The sequence below is a fragment of the Ochotona curzoniae genome, unplaced genomic scaffold (assembly GCF_017591425.1).
Source record: "Ochotona curzoniae isolate NIBS_2020 unplaced genomic scaffold, NIBS_Ocur_1.0 scaffold_1037, whole genome shotgun sequence".
NCBI lineage: Eukaryota > Metazoa > Chordata > Mammalia > Lagomorpha > Ochotonidae > Ochotona > Ochotona curzoniae.
This window is the reverse complement of record NW_024467083.1, coordinates 6,076,894-6,094,885: the sequence shown is the minus strand read 5'-3', so window position 1 is coordinate 6,094,885 and position 17,992 is coordinate 6,076,894. Positions and strand designations below refer to the sequence as shown.

The following is a 17,992-nucleotide window of genomic DNA, read 5'->3' as shown; positions in this document are numbered from 1 at the left end:
ACTGCTCCTGCTTCATCTTTCTGTCTCCCCTGCCAACTACTGCCACAGTGAATCGACTACTCAAAGTCTCTCATCACCTCCTGCATAATCAAGTCCACACCACACACTCCTTAGTATGCACCAAGTTCTTAATGGTTCTGCACAGAGCTTGCACCTGCTTGGGGGTGAGTCTCTCAGGTAGTGCATCATGAGCACTTAGTAGATCTCAATGAAGTCAGTCTTCCACTTCCTCTTCTTCTTCCTCCTCCTCCTCAGTTGTGCTGGCCCCCACCTCCCTCCCTAGCTTTCTCCTCTGGCATCTGCTATCCAAATCCTTCTCTCTGGCTGTGCTTCACTCCTCGCGCCTTTCTACCACTGGAGAAATCACTGGGTTGCTCAACAACCCAACATGGTCACGTGTACCCCTGAGCAAAGCAGTTGATCCTACGAGGTTTCAGATTCCTCTTCGGTGAAAAAGAACAAATAGCTACCTCCCAAGGCTGTGGTGAGGAAAAAATGAGATAAGATTTGCCAAAACAGTTGGTAAATCAAGACTGTGTGACAAGATGTTATTTTGTAATTCATCAAAGCCCTTCATAAATGTTACCATCGCCAAGGAGCATTTTTGGCATACTAAGCTAAAGCCAGCGCTCTCCTGGAATATCTGCCAAGCACAGCCTCCATCACATGCCTCTTGAGCTATCCAAGATCATATCTGCATTAATAACCAGGCTATGAAACCTATGAAGTCCCAGGAAGTCAGTATCCATGGATTCTTTTATGATTCTCCCTTCACTCCTACAGACGCCTTGAAGGTCTAGAGTATTTCAAAGGGGGGAGGGGGAACACCCTTTTGAGATGAGGAAGCAGAGATAAATAGTTCCATGGTGAGTACTCGGAATGTTCTGGGGATTCCCCTCAGGTTTCCGGCCCCACTGCCTGCTTGTGTGTCTATCCACAACATCTCAGTACCACCTCCAGTAACAGCAGCCGGACAGCATGCTGTGTCTTCCAATTACTGAACCTGTGATTAGACATTGATCATCGGTCACCAGACTCTGTGCTGCCGAGCCTAGAACACTTCAGGACTCCAGGCAGCCACAACTGATCAGTGCATTTTGGCACAAGAGGTGAAAATAATTTCTCACCCAGTCAACTCAGACATGCTCCAAATAGCTGGCCCAGAGTCACTAGCTAGCAAAAGGCTAAAGAAAGGAGACTACTTCAGGTGTGGCAAATGAGTGGATTGGACTCAAAGGGATGACCAAACCCTGCAGGCTGTTGCAAAAGACAAACACCCCGTGTTTACATTTACAGGGAGATTTGGTTCCAAATAAAAAGGTCAGAGCTAACCAAAGGTTCTCCAGGAACCCTACTCCTAAACTGGAGCTCCCTTAAGTAGCCCCTCTCCATTCTGGCTGTGTCCGCCAGCCTGTCTTTGGGTCCTCTGGTTATCACTAGAAAGGAGCCAGCACAGCACGTGCTTCCTCTCCCCAACAAAGGGCTTACGTGTAATTAAAAGGGATTACGCTTTGGAGGGGACACAAAGTGAGCCCTTAATCACCAAGGACACGGCAGCTGAGCCCAAGGTGCTCTGTGTGGCGTTTATGTCCATTGCCACCCAGCAGCCCCGGCTCTGGAACGGCTCCTGGTCTTTGCATTGTCAGCAGCATGGGCTTCGCCAGGCAGATACAGCTCTTGCTCTGGAAGAACTGGACCCTGCGGAAGAGGCAAAAGGTAATTGCCTGAGGTCGGTGGGGTGGGGCGATGGGCATCAGAGTGTGTTGCATGGGTGAAGAATACATGGCCTGTGGGCGGTTTGAGATCCTCAAAGTCATTTGTTCAGGTTTGGCAAAGGCAACCACAGGTGGGATTCGAGATTCAACACATCTATAGCAGGTTCACTTTCAAGTTGATAATTTTATATAGTCCATGGAGGATGTAAAAAATATGCAAATGTACCTCATCAGAAAAAAAGGCTGCCACCCCCAATCATGGGTTTGTGGGCATTTAATCCTGAAGTAACAATGAGCTAATGGTGGCCTGGTGAGTGTCCCAGATGAATGTCCTTCACAGAAATCAAACCCCTTTGTCCTCGGCCACATTGGAACCTGCTGCCCAGTTTATGAATCCACTGTCTAGTCATCCCTGCATCCCACCATGCTCAGGCCCCATAATGATGAGCGTCCACACAGTGCAACTGGAGGAACCCTAAGTCCTACATAAGTGCAGGCTTCTTTCACAGTTGCACACTCCTCATTCCTTCCCCCAGCTCATGCTGAAACCAACTGCTACGGACACAAGCTCCTGCAGACTCTTCTAATCACCCAGTGCTCCTGCCTGCAATTCTCCCAGAATGGGCCTGAGCTTTCCAACATTGCTCTTGATGTCTGAACATGCTTCTGATCTTTCCAGTTCACATAGAACCCAGTATAGGACGGGCTCTGTATCAGTTTCCAGTCTGCCCAAGCAGCTTGTCTGTTCCTTGAATGAGGCTCAAAAGAATGTCCTCAAATGCTGCCCAGCTTGGGGAGCCTTCACTTCTGCAAGGCACACGTTTGTCACATTTGAGTGTTTCTGAAACAGGAATGCAATTCATGAGCGAATCACAGGTGGAACTGCTCCTGTCTCCTTTCTTGGTGGTGTAGAAAGCCACCGTACGTGCTGCCTTTGGCGGTGGCTTGTGTTCAACAGAGACAAAGCACATTCCTAGCCATCATAGACCTGTTCTGCACCCTTTCAAGAGCAGACATGCGTCTGGACTGGACTTAGGGGTCTGAAATACCAAGCCAGAGTCAACTCTGGATGAGCTTTCGTGCTGGCTGGAAAAAAATTTGAAGGATGTTTTAGAGACTCAGAGCAACATGAAGTAGCAAAGGTTAAATGTTCCAGGGAAAGGGAAGGTGAGAGCAGAGATCAGAGTGACCCGTCTCTCCTCCAGCCCCTGGGACACCAGGCAACTGGACTCTGCAAGTGACTTATGTAACCCAAAGGAACACTGCACCTGCCTATGGCCTTGCAGAGTTGTGCCAACATCAAGTGACCAAAGAAGTAGAAAAGAGAAAGAAGTGCAAGGATAAAGACTCGGTGCTAGGTGAGGAACCAGATGGGAATAGAAGTGCTCAGAGGGAGGAAAGTGAAGGAGACTGGCCGCAGGAAAGGAGCAAAACCAGAATCTGTGTAAAGTGCAATTCAAAACAGCTTTGTGTAGGCAAGATAGGGTTTTTCCTGGGTGTGGAAAGGAATGTCAGGAGCAAAGTGGGTCCAGCTGGGGAACATCTAAGGATCTATGGATGTGTGTTCCAGTGAGGAGCTGGTAAAAGAACTGAACCCAGGAAGGCATCTGAGGCCACACTTTAAAAGTCTAATCCCCGCAACATGGCAGGTGAGGAGGAGGGGCCTGATGGGAGATTCCTGGGTCAGTGACCATAACAGCAGGTTGTTAGGAAGTGGACCTCCCCTTCTGCCCATGTACCCTGGCTGGTCCCTCTGCTTGTCTACCATGATCTGATGAGATGCAAATGACTTGGCCAGATGCCATCCTCACACCCTTGCTCATGCCCTTGCCCTTGATCACGAACTGGATCAGTTTCCTTCCCTCCTGCGCTGCTCAGTGTGCGTTGTTCTGGAACAGAGACCAAGAATGAGCCAAGACTGAGGATGAGACACACTTAGGTGTCATAGAGGTCACAGCTCCCAGGGGAGACAGGGCCATGATGACGCCTAAGGGATGTAGATGAGAGGGCTGTGGTGTAGACATCAGGCCCCAGGAGGAGTGCATGCCAGGAGGCCACTGCAGCCAAGGGAAGAGGGAGCTGGGGCTGGCTGGTAGGTTTGGAGCTGAGCGACAATGGCTCGGAAAGGGCCAACAAAGGACACAACCGCTTTGCACACAGTTGACCTGGAAGGGGACCTGGAGGGAACACAGAGGATAGGGGAAGAGCTGTGTTGGGATCGCTGGTCTGTGGGATGTGCCGTTGTTCCCAGGCCTCCTTCTTTTGTCAAATCCAGGACCTTTGGGGGTTCCCAGGGCCCTAGCATTCACAGGAAGCCAAGACATGGTCCGTCTTCCAAGAGCTTCCCTTCCTGGATGAAAATGCGAACCAGTCATGAACAAAATTGGTTGCCACAGTTATTCACTTCTTTAAGATTTTTTTTTCTTTGTATGTAAAAGGCTGAGTTACACAGAGAGAGGAAAGACAGAAAGATCTTCCATCTGCTAGTTCACTCCCCAAGTGACTACATAGGCCAGAGTTGAGCAGATCCAAGCTAAGGACCAGGAACCTCTTTCGGGTCTCCCACATAGGTAAGAGGTCCAAGGACTGAGGCCATCTTTTGCTGCTTTTAGCTGGAGCTGGATTGGAAGTAGAGCGATCCATACAGGATGCTGGTACTGCAGGCAGAGGTTTAAATTGCTACTCCACGATGCTAGCCCCAGTTATTCATTTTTTCACATGTCCCTTCAATCATTAAAATTCCCAATAGTTCCCCCAGACAAGGTGCGGGACACACAATGGCTACCAAGGTGATGCCAGGGCCTGCTCCCACGGTGCCTTGAGATGACCGGGATTTTCTTCAGACCGCCAGGTTCCCTCCATGCTTGTGGATGCAACGTGGGCACTCCTGGGAAAACATGTCACCATCACAGAGAACAAAGACTGGGTTTGGCTCATGAACTCTGCCCCGCATCCCTAGTGTTGGTAGGCATCTCCTTGTCCAGGGACTCTGCTTTCTCTGCCAGGGGATGGAGCCCTACAGGCTGGGAACCTATTCCTGAGACATCTCCAGGGCTGGGCCAGTTCTGAGTTGTCATCACCTGCTTCCTAAAGGCCTAAGCATGGAGATCTCATCCAGGAGCTTCTGGATGCTTCCTCACTGCTACCACATTCTGAACATTTCCAGGATGTCTGGCTAAGCCGGAGGCCTGACTCTTGCCCCAGTACCTCTCAGAGGGGCCTGTGTCTCCTTCCTATGCTTTTAGTTCTTCTGGAAGCTTCTGCTTCTGGAATATGACAACTTTTCTTAAAGTATAAACACCTGGCCCATAACTCAGTCCCTAGGCTTCTTTTTAAAAGGACTTTTTATTTAGTTACTATTTGTTTATTTAAAAGACAGAGAGGAGAGAATCTTCCATCAGCTAGCTCATTCCCTGACAATGGCTGCAGGAGCCAGGAACTTCCTCAGGGACCCAAGCACTTGAGCACTCACCTGCTGCCTTGTTAGGTGCACAAGTAGGAAGCTGGATCAGAAGCAGAGCATCCAGGACCCGAAACGGCGCTCTCATATGTAGATGTTCCAAGTGGTAGTCTAACCTGGTTTGCTGCAAGGCCACTTGCTTTCAGTTCTCCGAGATTCCCACGGATTGGAGGTGTTTGTTGTGAGCAGAAAAATGAAAACAGAGGCCAAATTCCCCATTCCTCTCCTCCCATGCCCTGAGGGCAGAAGGTGAAAATTCTCAGGCCTCTGTCTTCCCCTCTTCCTCCTTTTATCAGCCTTCCCACCCCCTGATTGCATTATCACAGAAGCCCTCATGATAGGCAGTTCCGAGTGAGAGCCTCCTCTCCATCTCATGCCACTGCTGAATGATGAGGTCCCCAAGGCCTCTGACAAGGGTTTGTGACCACTGGGGCTGGGCTTGGCATGGCCATCACAACACATCACCCCAACGAGCTAGGCCCTCTCCCACAGGCTGGTCATGGGTGCCACCTAAACGTAGAATTTCTCATCCAAACTAGCACAGGTTTTTTTGTTTTGTTTGTTTGTTTTAAGATTTATTTATGTTTATTGGAAAGGAAGATGTACAGAGAGAAGGAGAGACAGAGAAGAAGATCTTCCATCTGATGGTTCACTCCCCAAGTGGCTGCAATGGCTGGAGTTGAGCCAATACAAAGCCAGGAGCCAGGAGCTCTTCCGGGTCTCCCATTCAGGTGCAGGGTCCCAAGGCTTTGGGCCATCCTCAACTGCTTTCCCAGGCCATAAGCAGGGAGCTGGCTGAGAAGTGGAGCTGCTGGGATTAGAACCGGCGCCCATATGATCCTGGTGCATCCAAGGCAAGGACTTTAACTGCTACGCTATCTCGCCAGGCCCTAGGACAGTTTTGTGAGGCAAAGAGGGTTCTGTCAACAATCATTGCACAACAAGAAATGGGAACTAATGCCAGACTTGGCAAGTGGGCTGTAGGTGTGCCCCCTGCTATAGGATGTTACAGGTAGGTGGGAGAAGCCCCCCATGTCTCATAACTGAGCAGAATCAGGTGCCCAAGGGAGGTTGTGGGCAGCACGACAAGGGGAGAAGGCAAGGTAAGCTCACAGCTGGGCTGGCTCCCGGTACCCAGGGCCCCCCACTGCACGAAGCAGGTGACCTCCTACAGACTGGCTGAAGACCAGACACTGGGCCTGGGAGAGGCGCTAAGGACCATCAGGTGTGTTGTCACTACCCACGTCCTCCCTCCCTGAGAGCTCACAGTCTTCGGTCCCCTCATGTCATCCCTGCATCTCAGGATCTGGGTGAGGCCAGGATATCTGGGGAAGGCCTAAGGATTCCTAAGAAGTTAGGGCTGGTGAATGGTGCTCATCACTTCCCAGACTTCAGGCCTGGACATGTGGCCCAGATGTGGCCTTTAGTCCTGTGCACCACATCACAATGTGGTAGGTGCAGGGCCTGAGCAGTTGACCCCAAGTGTCCCCAGGTTCTGTGTCATGTTCACCCAAGCTGAGTCCTGTCTGGGTCCTCCACACAGAAGGGAGATTCACATGGCTCATTCCAAGCTGTGGCTACCCTCTTTCTAAGTTGAAAGCAGAGCAAAAGGGAACAAAGAAATCTAACTAGCTAAGCTATCAAACAATAAGCACAACTCCGCCCCGACCAGACTCCCCACCACCCTCACAGTGACAGAAGGGTAAAGAGAAAGGGGGGAGGGGAGACAGAGAGAGAATGAGAGAGAGAGAGAGAGAGAGAACAAGGAAATACCAGTTAGGCCCCTTCTGAGCCTCGACTGGTCTTAATTAAAGTTACCAACATGTTTGGAGAAAAGGGCAGGGAGTCCAGGCTGCTGGGAAAGCATGCTTTTAATTACACTGTGGAATTTCTCCCCAGGGGAAGCCCGGCACGGTAGAGCATCAAGGACAAGGACGCGGTTCTGGGCTGTGGGTACAGAGCATGGTTCTGGGGGAGGGACAAGAGTCCAGGGGGTTTGTGTGTGGCAGGCAAGTAGAAGAGAGAGCTCCTCTGGATGTTGGTGGATAGTTAGCATGGTGAGCTTGACTATCCCCAAAAATTGCCTTTCCAAGGTCACCACAGCTGCCTGCAGCAAGACTGTTTGCAAAAACACCTTTCCAACTGCAGATGTCCTTCTGGGGCTCAGCCCAGCATCGCTGTATGTGAGCAATGGTTCAGGTGGAGATGATGGCCAGAGACAGAGCCAAGGGCTCACATGCCATGTCCTCTGTCCAAGAGGCAAGAGAGGTATGAACTTGGGTTTAGAAATGTTCTCCAGGGGTCAGACAGACAAGACCCCTTTATTGGGGATCAGCAGACATGCATGGTTAGTGTCCAAGGAAACCTTGTGGTTCCAAATTCACATTCCACATCCACAAAGGAAGGGGCCATGAGTGTCAGGGCAGGGCAGGCTTAAGTGCCTGCAGGTCATTCTAATGAGAGCTTGCTTTTCAGTCTTTGCAACATGCTGTCACCTGCAATGCCCCGGTGACCCCTGTGACACCCCTGGGAGGCAAGGAATAAATGTTTGTGTTTCCCGAGAGCTACCAGGTGTGTCAGGTTCTGCTTCCTGCTCAGGTCAGCCACACACTGCCCTGGCAGAAGGGTCCTGTTATGTCCGCTGAGAGGCCGGGAGGGTCTCAACAGTTTACCTAAGGTCACATAGCTAAGACAGAGCAGGCTAGATGGGAACCCAGTCCTCAACCCCAGAGTGACCGGTTCTTAGCCTTTGGTGTACCCTGTAGGACATGATATCAGTCCCATTTAATAGATGAGAACACTGAGACACAGAGGTTACGCAAGCCCGAAAGTGCTTGTTAACCCAGATCCTCCCACTCCCTGAATGAACCTTGATGTTTGACATACCAGGCCACTCCCAGATAGGCATCTGGGCTCAGGAGGCAGCTGGTACAGCTGGTGGAGAGCCAGCGATGCAGGCAGGGGGCGGGAGGAGGAGCCCAACCAGGAGTGTCCGGACTGGTTGTCTCACTTCCTTGGCCAGGACAGCACGCGCAATTTCCAGTTTCGTCACTTGCACTATCACTCACGTGCCTGCTATCTTGCCCAGCTTGCTCCCCGACCTCTCTGACAGGAGGACGCAGACCGGAAGGGGAGGTGCCACTACTGCGCACACCTCCGCAGGCTGCTGGACACCTGAACCCCAAAGTTGCTGCCAACTTTCCTGGGCGAGACTGCTACTCCAATGTGGACAGAGCTGTCTCATCCGAGGGCTAGCTCCTGGGCTGGTAATACTGTGAGTTCTCCCTTGTGGAGGGAGCTGGAGTCACAGCAGGGAAAACACAGACCTCAGGAAGCTCCCAGCACACTGAGCTGCATTCACCTGTTAGAAAAATGGCCCTGATGTTCCACATGCTGGGCAGCTGGGCAATAAGACACGAAGGTCCAGGCTGCTGGAGGCACAGCTGGTGCAGTGGCCCAGGGGCCAGGAGGCAACCAGCTGGGGTGCCTGGGGAAGAGGTGCTTCCTGGCTGCCCTTAGCCCGCATGCGCCTGAGGGTAACAGCCAACATTCCAACACCAAACATGCTGGGGGCCATGGCTGGTGGGAATTGGCCAGCCCTGATGTTTTCACATCTTGTGGGAGAAGATGTGGGGGCAGCTATGAATACTGAATACCATGGAGCAAAATCCCTCATTTCTTTCTTTTTTTCCCCTCCTTCTCTTATTTGTATCTGTACTTCCTCTAACACATCCTTCCTGGACAAAAAGTTGCAATTGCATAATTACCACCTCCCCCAAATATCATTGGCTTTTCCCCCTGCTGTGTATAATCTTTTTTTCCCCCACCAGTGCATTTCTGACTTGTGACTTTTTGGTTGCCAACAGATAGGTCGTGCTAAGCACAGTTTTCTTTACTGCCAGGAAAGGAACCTACTAGGATGCCCGCCATTTGGCTGAGAAAGGACTAAAGGAGAGTCATGCCAATAGGCCCAGCTCATCTCTAGGGACTTCAGGCTCTGTTCCTGGCCAGCTCCTGAAGTTCTTGGATCTTAGGGGTCTCCTTCTCAAGGTCCCTGGAATAGACTAGGTAAATATTTTTATTCCCCTTTCTCCTGCCCCTCCACTGCCCATACCCCCAACCTTGCCACTGATGTGGAGCTCCAGAACCTAGAGGCTCCTGTTCTGGGGTCTACAGTACCTGAGTTCCAAATGGAACCCAAGCTTGAAGACTAGCTTTCAGCCATACGCTGGGAACAGCAGCTACTTCCATGGTAAAAACAGACAGCACTATATCCATCTGCTTCTTGAAGCAATTTAATGTCATGAAGAAAGCAGGTGGATAAACCCTGATTTCTGCTAAGGATCTCAGTATTTCAAAGAGCCATTTAGTCATTCATTCAATCCAAGATTACATGGGCAGAGTCTGCTACACGCAAGAAGAAGGCTGGGTCAGGCAGAGGGGCACAAAGAGAGTCAGTGCCAGAGACAAGAGGTCTCTGCCTTGGTCATGCAGTGTGGGTCTCCTTTCTCAGTGCCATGCACCTCAGCCACAGACCGGAGATTATAATAAGATCTTTACTATCTACATACAGCATCAGCTTCAACTAGAGACTCATTAGAAAAAAGTGGAGGCAGCATGGTGATATCGCACGCTAATCCTCCACCTGCACTGCCAGCATCCCAAATAGGCATAAACTTGTATCCTGGATACTCCACTTTTCATCCAGCTCCTTGCTTATGACCTGAGATAACACCAGAGGATGGCTTGGACACCTGCACCCACATGGGAGACCTGAACAAAGTTCCTGGCTCTTAGCATTGGATTGGCTCAGCTCGACCTTTACGGCCATTTGGGAAGTGAACCAAAACATGGAAGATCTCTCTGTCTCTCTGTGATTCTGCCTTTCAAATAAATGAATAAATAAATAAATGAACCTTTAAAAAATACAATTATGGGAAGAGTCTTTTGGAATAGCAATTGAGACACTGCTGACAAGGCTATATGGATTGAAATTCCTGGGTTTGGATCCCAGCTCTGTTTCCAAGTCCAGCTTTGTGGCAATGCACATCTTGGGGAGTAGCTGGGGAGGGTCCAAGTGCTTGGGTCCTGCCCACCCACGTGGGAGTCCTAGACTGAGTTCTTTGGCTAGCCAAGCTCATACTGTTGTGAACATTTGAAGTATGAACCAGAGGATGGGAAATCTCTCTCTCTCTCTCTCTTGATCTTTTCTATTCTGTATCTCTGCCTTCCAAATAAACAAAATTCACCAATTTAGAAACAAAAGAAGGTGTAGTGGGGGCCATACTGGGTAAAACTGCATTCGTATGCACAGTGATGTTGGCAAAGCCCCCAAAGTCCTGAATCTTTATGGAAGTCTGTGCTGAGAGTGCTTGCTTCAACAGAAGCTAAGCAGAACCCCGATGCGCAGAGGATCTGACTGGTGCACTCAGCCAGGGGCAATGTGGCCCAGGAGGTGGGCATGTGAGAAGGAAGTCCTGGAGGTTGCCACAGCATGGCCCACATCTGGCTGCACACAGTGCCAAGATGAAGTCTGTCTGTCCTGGCCGTGCCTCCTGTGCTCTCAGCATCCCTGGTCTTTCTCCCACTGATTTTTTTTTTTTTATTTTGCTTGTTTGTTTCTTCTTTCCAGATTCGCTTTGCGGTGGAACTGGTGTGGCCTTTATCCTTATTTCTGGTCTTGATCTGGCTAAGGAATGCCAACCCGCTCTACAGTCAACATGAATGTAAGTGAAGAGGGGGCAGCCGGGGCAGCCCCAAGGGCACACCAGGCTGGCCTTCTGATCACTCTGGGAGGGTGGTATGAGGATTGAATTTGTCTAGCACCACTTCACCTCTGCTGCACACAACAACAGAGCTGCATTGGTTGTACACAAGCCTTAAGTCTCAGCAAACATTTGCGTGTGGTTATTGAAGGCTTGTGTAATTAGTTTTGTTTGTTTGGGTTGGAATTTTTTTCTTTGTACCTAAACCTTCACCCATTTGAAAGAGACAGACTGTACATGAGTTCTTAAAAATAGTTCAGTGACCAGTTAAGGGGGTGTGTCAGACATGGTGCTGGAGAAAAATGAGCAGAAAGGATGCAGTACAATCCCACTTTATCAGATAGTCTTCTTTGGACCCCTGAGGGGCTCGGGGTCCAGAAAAAAGCCTTTCTGCTGCTAGAACCCTCTGTGAAAGGCTTCGTCTGGTTTCTGGTCTGACCGGAACTATTTCTTCTCTCCCTTGGCAGTTGATGGAAGTTTCCAGGGCAAAGCAAAGCAAAGCTGCCCATCCCCTATTCCTGGCCTTTGCCTTCTGTCTATGAGTTTCCAGCCCCAAGTAGTTAATCAGGCCTTCTGTTCACCAATTCTCGCCTTTTTACCTGGTGCTCCTCTCCCCGCAGTGTGATACTTGGTCTTGTGACTAACTTCTTGTCTCCACTTCCTGTTTTAAAGGCCATTTTCCCAACAAGGCGATGCCCTCAGCAGGAATGCTGCCGTGGCTCCAGGGGATTTTCTGCAATGTGAACAATCCCTGTTTTAAAAATCCCACCCCAGGGGAATCTCCTGGAATTGTGTCCAACTATAACAACTCCATGTAAGTAGTGAGGTGCCCGCCGCACAGGGGAGCTGCCTGCCCCTTTAGTCTCCTCCTGGGACCAGAATGCGCATGCAGGTGCACACACCTGCAGAACAGGTACACTACAGGAGTGGTTTCGGTTTTGAGCCTTACTGTGAGCTTCTGCACAAGCCAGCACAAGGAGCACAAGGCAGACTTCCTCTGTGGAAAATTCCATGAACCAGCAGGGTACTTGAGAAGAATGTTTGGAAGTGGCCACATGGACACAGTTTTCTTGGTTCTTGTATCCATCCCCAAAGTGTGACTTGAAGATGGAGGGCATCCCGCCTGTAAAGCTGTGTCGCTGGCTTCTAGGTCACCTGTTACTTGAGTGGCATTATGGTGCAAGGAAAATATTGGTACTCCAGGGATCCCTGACAGATCTCTGTTCCTTTAAAGGCTTTCCCACCTAAGGGCTAAGAGGCAGGGAACATTATTGGAGTAAATGAAATCAGGCTCATCAGGTGCAATGAGAAAAAGACCAATCCTAAATCCTCTGATGTGATGGCCAGCAGTGCTTTGAGTGGCAGCTTTGGGCCTGTGGCTGCAGAGAGGGGTTTCTAAGCTGAGGGGCTGAAGACCCATAAGAAGCTGACAGGCCCATCTCCTGAGAGCCATGCCCACATGCCCAGCACTTCACTGTGCTTGTGATTCCAAGGGACTGCCCAGTCTGGGGTCACTTTTCAAGTCAAATCCCCCAGGAGAAAGGGCCACCTTGGGAACAGAGGCTCAGGGGTATGGACATGGCCGTCCTTCATCCCCTGTCTGCTCTTGACAGCTCAATCTGAAGGTCATCCCAGGTCTTGTTAGGGAGTAAGGACAAACACAGGGTCAGTTGGAACCTGAGGTAGGTGGTTGACTTTTTATTTATTGTTTGAAATGAGATCAGTACAATTCTCCAGGACCAATCTGCATTTACATTTTAAAGATTTATTTATTTATTTATTTGAAAGGTAGATTTATAGATAGAAGGAGAGACAGAGATCTTCCATCTGCTAGTTCACTCCCCAAATGAAATCAGCTGAAATGGAGCTGATCCAATGCCAGGAGCCAGGAGCTTCTTTCGGGTCTCCCACACAGGTGCAGGGTTCCAAGTCTTTGGGTCATCCTCTACTACTTTCCCAGGCCACAAGCAGGGAGCTGGATGGGAAGTGGCCAGGACACAGACCAGCAGCCATATGGGATCCTAGTGCTTGCAAGGAGAGGATTAACCAATTGAACCATTGCCTCAGGCCCTGTGTTTAGATTTTTTACAGGAACACTTAGTAGGGCAACCTAATGCTCCAAGGAGTCTTGCCCACTGGATCAAACTAAGGCTGCTTTTGCCCCCACTGTGGCAGAGTCGAGCAGTTGTGATGGAGATGGCATGGTCCGCAAGCCTGTAGCATGCACCTGTTGCTCATACACACCTTAGGACCATCCTTCCTCCCTTGTAAGGAAGTAGAGGCAAGTCAGGAGAGCAAGTTTGGGCCAAGCTCATATCGCTACCAATGCTGTCAGGAAGCTTTCATTTCTGCCACATTTTGATGTTCCTGCCAAGAAGAACTTCCCACCCGCTGTTGGTCAGCGACACTACCTATGAGGCACACTGTTGAGGATCTGGGAAAACAGGAACTACAACTGGACCCCTTATTGCAAAAAAGCGGCTGTTTTTCTACCCCTTTCTGCTGCTTTTCTCCCCTCTCTCCTTTTCTTCCCTCTCTCCGCTGCTTTTCTCTGTAGGTCTTAGCTTTTCTCTGCTGCTTTTCTCCCCATAGGCCTTATTGCATTTGTACCCTTTCTGCTGCCCCTTTCTTCTCCCCATCCATCTTATTGCTTTTAGTGGCTGCGTTTTATACCGCTCTCCACCAATCACTTCTCCCCTTGAATCCACTTGGCGCTACCTGATCAGCCAGTAACAATGACATAATCACAGTGAGGGCATCAGCGTATCCCCGTGACTTCCTGTTTATCTGCTGGTGAGACCAACCCTGCCTCCTGGCCCTGGGCCAGCTGCCATCCTGCGCTGGCCTTTCACATTACTGGGGGCCGCTCCTGCGCCCCGCTCCCCACAGAAAAGGGAGCCCACGGGGTTGCATGAAGGTGTTAGGGGAACCCTGGAGACAGCTCAGAGGATGCTGCGGTTTGATGGGACTGGCACTGGAGGTGTTTATAGATGTTACTGGGGAAGATTGAGGGATGGGAGATGGAGAAGGGGGTTCCAGATTCCAGCTGGACTTAGCATGTGAATGAGAGAGGCTGGGTCTCACACCCATCAAGGCTGAAATGTTGTGTCTATTGGAGCTTGTTTCACTTGCAGGGCATTAAGGCATGTCCCACAAAGGCCTGCTCCTTTAGCCCCATGTGGGCCTGCAGGCCCTGGCCTCCCTGCGACTCACCACTGGCCTCAGCCCTGCTCCTGCACAGCCAGGCTGCTGCTGGCTGCCCAGTTTACAGCATTGCAGCCTAGGTCATCTGGAGAGTATTCTTGCATACTTCAAATTCCCAGGAACAGATCTGGATGGCCTTGCTCCATTCTCCCTAGCTGACTAGCTTCAGCAAGCATGCCTACGTGCATCCCTGGATGCATTGTATGCACAGAGAGGAGGGGCTTGGGGGTGCACATGGCCATCATAGCCAGGTGAAGGCAGGGAGGAACCTCCAATGATATCCACCTAAATCCTCCTCTTTTGCACCTTTTTGGACACGAATGAAATGTGACATGGCCCTACCCAAACTGAAAGACTGAGCAAATTATTTACCACCTTTGTCTGTTCTGCTGCATGCATACCCTGGGAAGCCCCTTCCTTTCTCCTTTTGCTTTGGCAGTAGCATGAGGATACCTAATGCAGTAGCTAGCTGTTTCCTGATAGATGAGTTCTTATTCCTCTTACAGCTTGGCAAGGGTGTATCGAGATTTTCAAGAACTCCTCAGGGACGCACCAGAGAGCCAGCACCTTGGCCGTGTTTGGACAGAGCTCCGCACCTTGTCCCAGTTCATGAACACCCTGAGGACTCACCCAGAGAGAATGGCAGGTGAGCTGGGCTTCACTGCCCCCAAGTATCACTGGCCCCTTGCTCGTCTCCAGCCATCAGAGAATAAAGTTCCTAGGTGAGTGAAGGAGGGATGGCACTTCCTCCCCACTTGTTCTGAAAACAGTTAGTGGAATTGCTTCTCAGCCTTTTGGCTAAGATCACGTGTAAAGCAGGGAGTGGAGAAGGAGGACAGCAAAGGTCTCAGCCCAGGAAATCTAAGACAGAAAGGAGAAAGCAGAGAAGCAGTGTTCTGCAAAGGGCAAGGGGCAAGGTCAAGTCAAGGCCTAGAAGCAGGGAGAAGGATTTGCAAAGGTTGCAAAAGGTGTGGGACAGCCTGCAGAAAGTCTCGGGGGAGGGGAGGTGGCTAACAGTGCAGTACTGATGCTGAGTACCACTAAGGGTATTGGAGCACTCAGAGACCACCTATGTAAATAGATGTGGCCCTGTGATTTCTTTCAGTCATATTTAGCTTCCAGTTCCAGAAACAGCACAGATGGGAGGCGGGCGTGGTGATGCAAGGGGAGAACCAGAGAAGGTGAAGGAGGCAAGGGGAGGGAGATAGTGCTTGGACAAAAAGCACTCAATGCAGGATGCATACCGATGCATTAGAAACCAGAAGTACTGACACGGACTGGGGCTGGAGGAATAGAAAAGCCAGAGGCCTCGATGGAATTCATGACACCATTGAAATGACAAGGGTTCAATAACCCAAACATCAAAGGAACTAGTGGCTGTGGAGAAAGCTTTAATATTTGAGACCTCAGGACTCCTCTGGGCGGAAGCTCCAGAAAAGCACATGCATACTTGGGACTCACTGAAGAAATCATGTGACTGTCCCGTGCTTTGGGTTTGTAATGTGTGGCTGCCTCATGGGGAAAATAAAGCGATGCATTAGGGCTAGGGTTAGGAGGTGAAATATGTGGATTCCGGTTTCTGAAGTCAGGCAGGATGGGTGAGATCAGACCAGTAAGTGTGGCCTTGATGGTGTGCAATAGAAAGGAAGGTATGGGACAGTGGGGAGGACAGAGGAAGTGGGAGGCCAGGGACACTGAAGTTGCACAGGAAAGTGATAGGGTTTGGGTGCCCGCCCAGGTAGGAGAGCACATGGAGCAAGGCACAGTGAGGAAGGAGGAAGGACAAGGGACTCCACCTTCATGTGTCCCTAGCCTGGGGGAGAAGCAAGACACAAAGCCAATGGCAGAAACAGTACCCACATGTCTTTTAAAGACATTTGTTTTGAAAATCAGAGTTACAGAAAGCAAGGGAGAGACACACAGGAAGAGATCTTCTGTCCGCTTGGTTCACTCCCCAGATGGCTGCAATGGCCAGTGCTGGGCCTGGCCAAAATCAGGAGCCAGGAACTCCATCCAGGACTTCCACATAGGTGGCAGGGGCCCAAATACTTGGGCCACCTTCCGAAGCTTCCCAGGTGCAGTAGTAGGAAGCTGGATCTGAAGTAGAACAGCCAGGACTCAAACCGGCACCCATATGAGATGGTGGCATTGCAAGTGGTATAAGCGACATATATGTTGCATCCATCGTGGGCACCTCTGCCATGGCTGGAGGTGCTGGCTATGGCACCTGGAACGCTTTCCCCAAGAGAAAGTTAAAAGTTAAAAGGGTGTGAGTCAGCTAAGTTCAGCTGGCTGCTGCAGTCTTGTAAATAGAAGGTGACTAGGAGAGGGACACTATGAGACCAGCACTCAGAGGCTGCGAGTGAGCATCGCATTTTGGAGCTGTAGGGAGATGCGTGCTGTTGGCATTGGTGCAGGAAGGGGGTGGTTGCAAGAACGAGCATTGAGGACCACAGGTGGGAAGAAGAAGGGTTACCAGGGAGACAGACTACACTTGCTCTGGGTTCCAAACAGGCATGGCAGGAGAATGGCATGCATCAACCCTGTTTTGTGTAGTGCAGACACAACACCTCCTGGGAGTCAGGCATCAGGCTGTGCTCTGGGAACAGAGAGAGAGAAGAGAGCAACTGAACCAGAGATTACCCACTGAAGTCACCCTCTGAGATGCAGGGACAAACACACAGGGCAGGAAATTAGCAGGTGGGCATGGGAAACACAGCAAGGGGTGCGGGAGAGCCAACAAAGAACTACTCTCCCCATCCACCGCCACCCGGGATTGTTTTCTGCGTGCTGTCCTCATCCCAGTGAGAAAGCTCAGGGCAGATGGGCCTTTGAACCTTCACTACCTTCGAACGGTTTCAAAAGCAGCAAAGCATGCACTTTATGGTTTTTTTTTTTAAGAGTTTTAACATTATTTTTTTTTAAAGATTTATTTTTATTATTTTTTTTATTGGAAAGGCGGATATACAGAGAGGAGAGACAGAGAGGAAGATCTTCCATCAGATGATTCACTCCCCAAGTGAGCGCAACAGGCCGATACTATGCTGATCCGAAGCCAGGAGCCTCTTCTGGGTCTCCCACGTGGTTGCAGGTTCCCAAAGCCTTGGGCTGTCCTCGACTGCTTTCCCAGGCCACAGGCAGGGAGCTGGAAGGGAAGCGGGGACCTTTAACCACTTGCGCCACCGCGCCGGGCCTGCACTTTATGTTAAATAATGTTCTACAACCAGACAAATGACAAGCATTTGGCAGCCCTGTCTTGAAGGGCACTATGGAGATAAGCGCAATTAGCATTTTAATAGTGGAAGAAGTTAGGGTTCCACCTGCCAGAAAGTGTTAATTTAGGACTGCTGGGGTAAATGCTCCCAACCCCTGAGTGGGGTCTGTGAAGAGCTAGACATTTCCTTGCAAATGATTGGCCCTCCAGTTGAGTTTAGCTGGAGGAACTTGTGGCTGGGAAGTGATTCCAAGCCGCAGTTTCCATGCTGTTTTTGTCATGTGGATATGAGAACCCAAATCACCACCTGTTAACCCCACATTGGGACTGACTTTGGGCAGCGACTGAGGGCTTCAAAAAGCCTGTGGAAGATGTGTATCACAAAGAAACCACGTGTGGATTTCAAAGCACGTGGACACCACTGTAAACTCTTTGCATTCTGTTTTCCCACAGACTGCTAGAAATGTTCTTGTGCAGGTGATTTCCTCTTGCAGGCTCAGGAGAGAATTCCATAAAGGAGAGCAGGGCTGGGGAGACCACCCAAGGTTCTCCTAAGGCCTGGGACAGTGCCCCTGACCCTAGGGGCCAGGAGAGGGGACAGGCGTCCACCCAATGGAAGGAACGTGTCTCTGAA

General features: G+C 50.4%; 1 protein-coding gene across 1 annotated transcript in view; it reads left to right on the top strand.

Annotated features, from left to right (window-relative positions):
• The first annotated feature begins 1,635 nt into the window (after positions 1 to 1,635).
• ABCA4 (ATP binding cassette subfamily A member 4) overlaps positions 1,636 to 17,992 on the top strand; it is a 119,896-nt gene continuing 103,539 nt past the window's right edge. The window contains exons 1-4 of the mRNA XM_040999012.1: positions 1,636 to 1,716; positions 10,808 to 10,901; positions 11,613 to 11,754; positions 14,651 to 14,790. Of these exons, the coding sequence (XP_040854946.1) occupies positions 1,651 to 1,716; positions 10,808 to 10,901; positions 11,613 to 11,754; positions 14,651 to 14,790 (442 nt within the window). The 5' untranslated portion in view covers positions 1,636 to 1,650. The remainder of the gene's footprint in view (positions 1,717 to 10,807; positions 10,902 to 11,612; positions 11,755 to 14,650; positions 14,791 to 17,992) is intronic.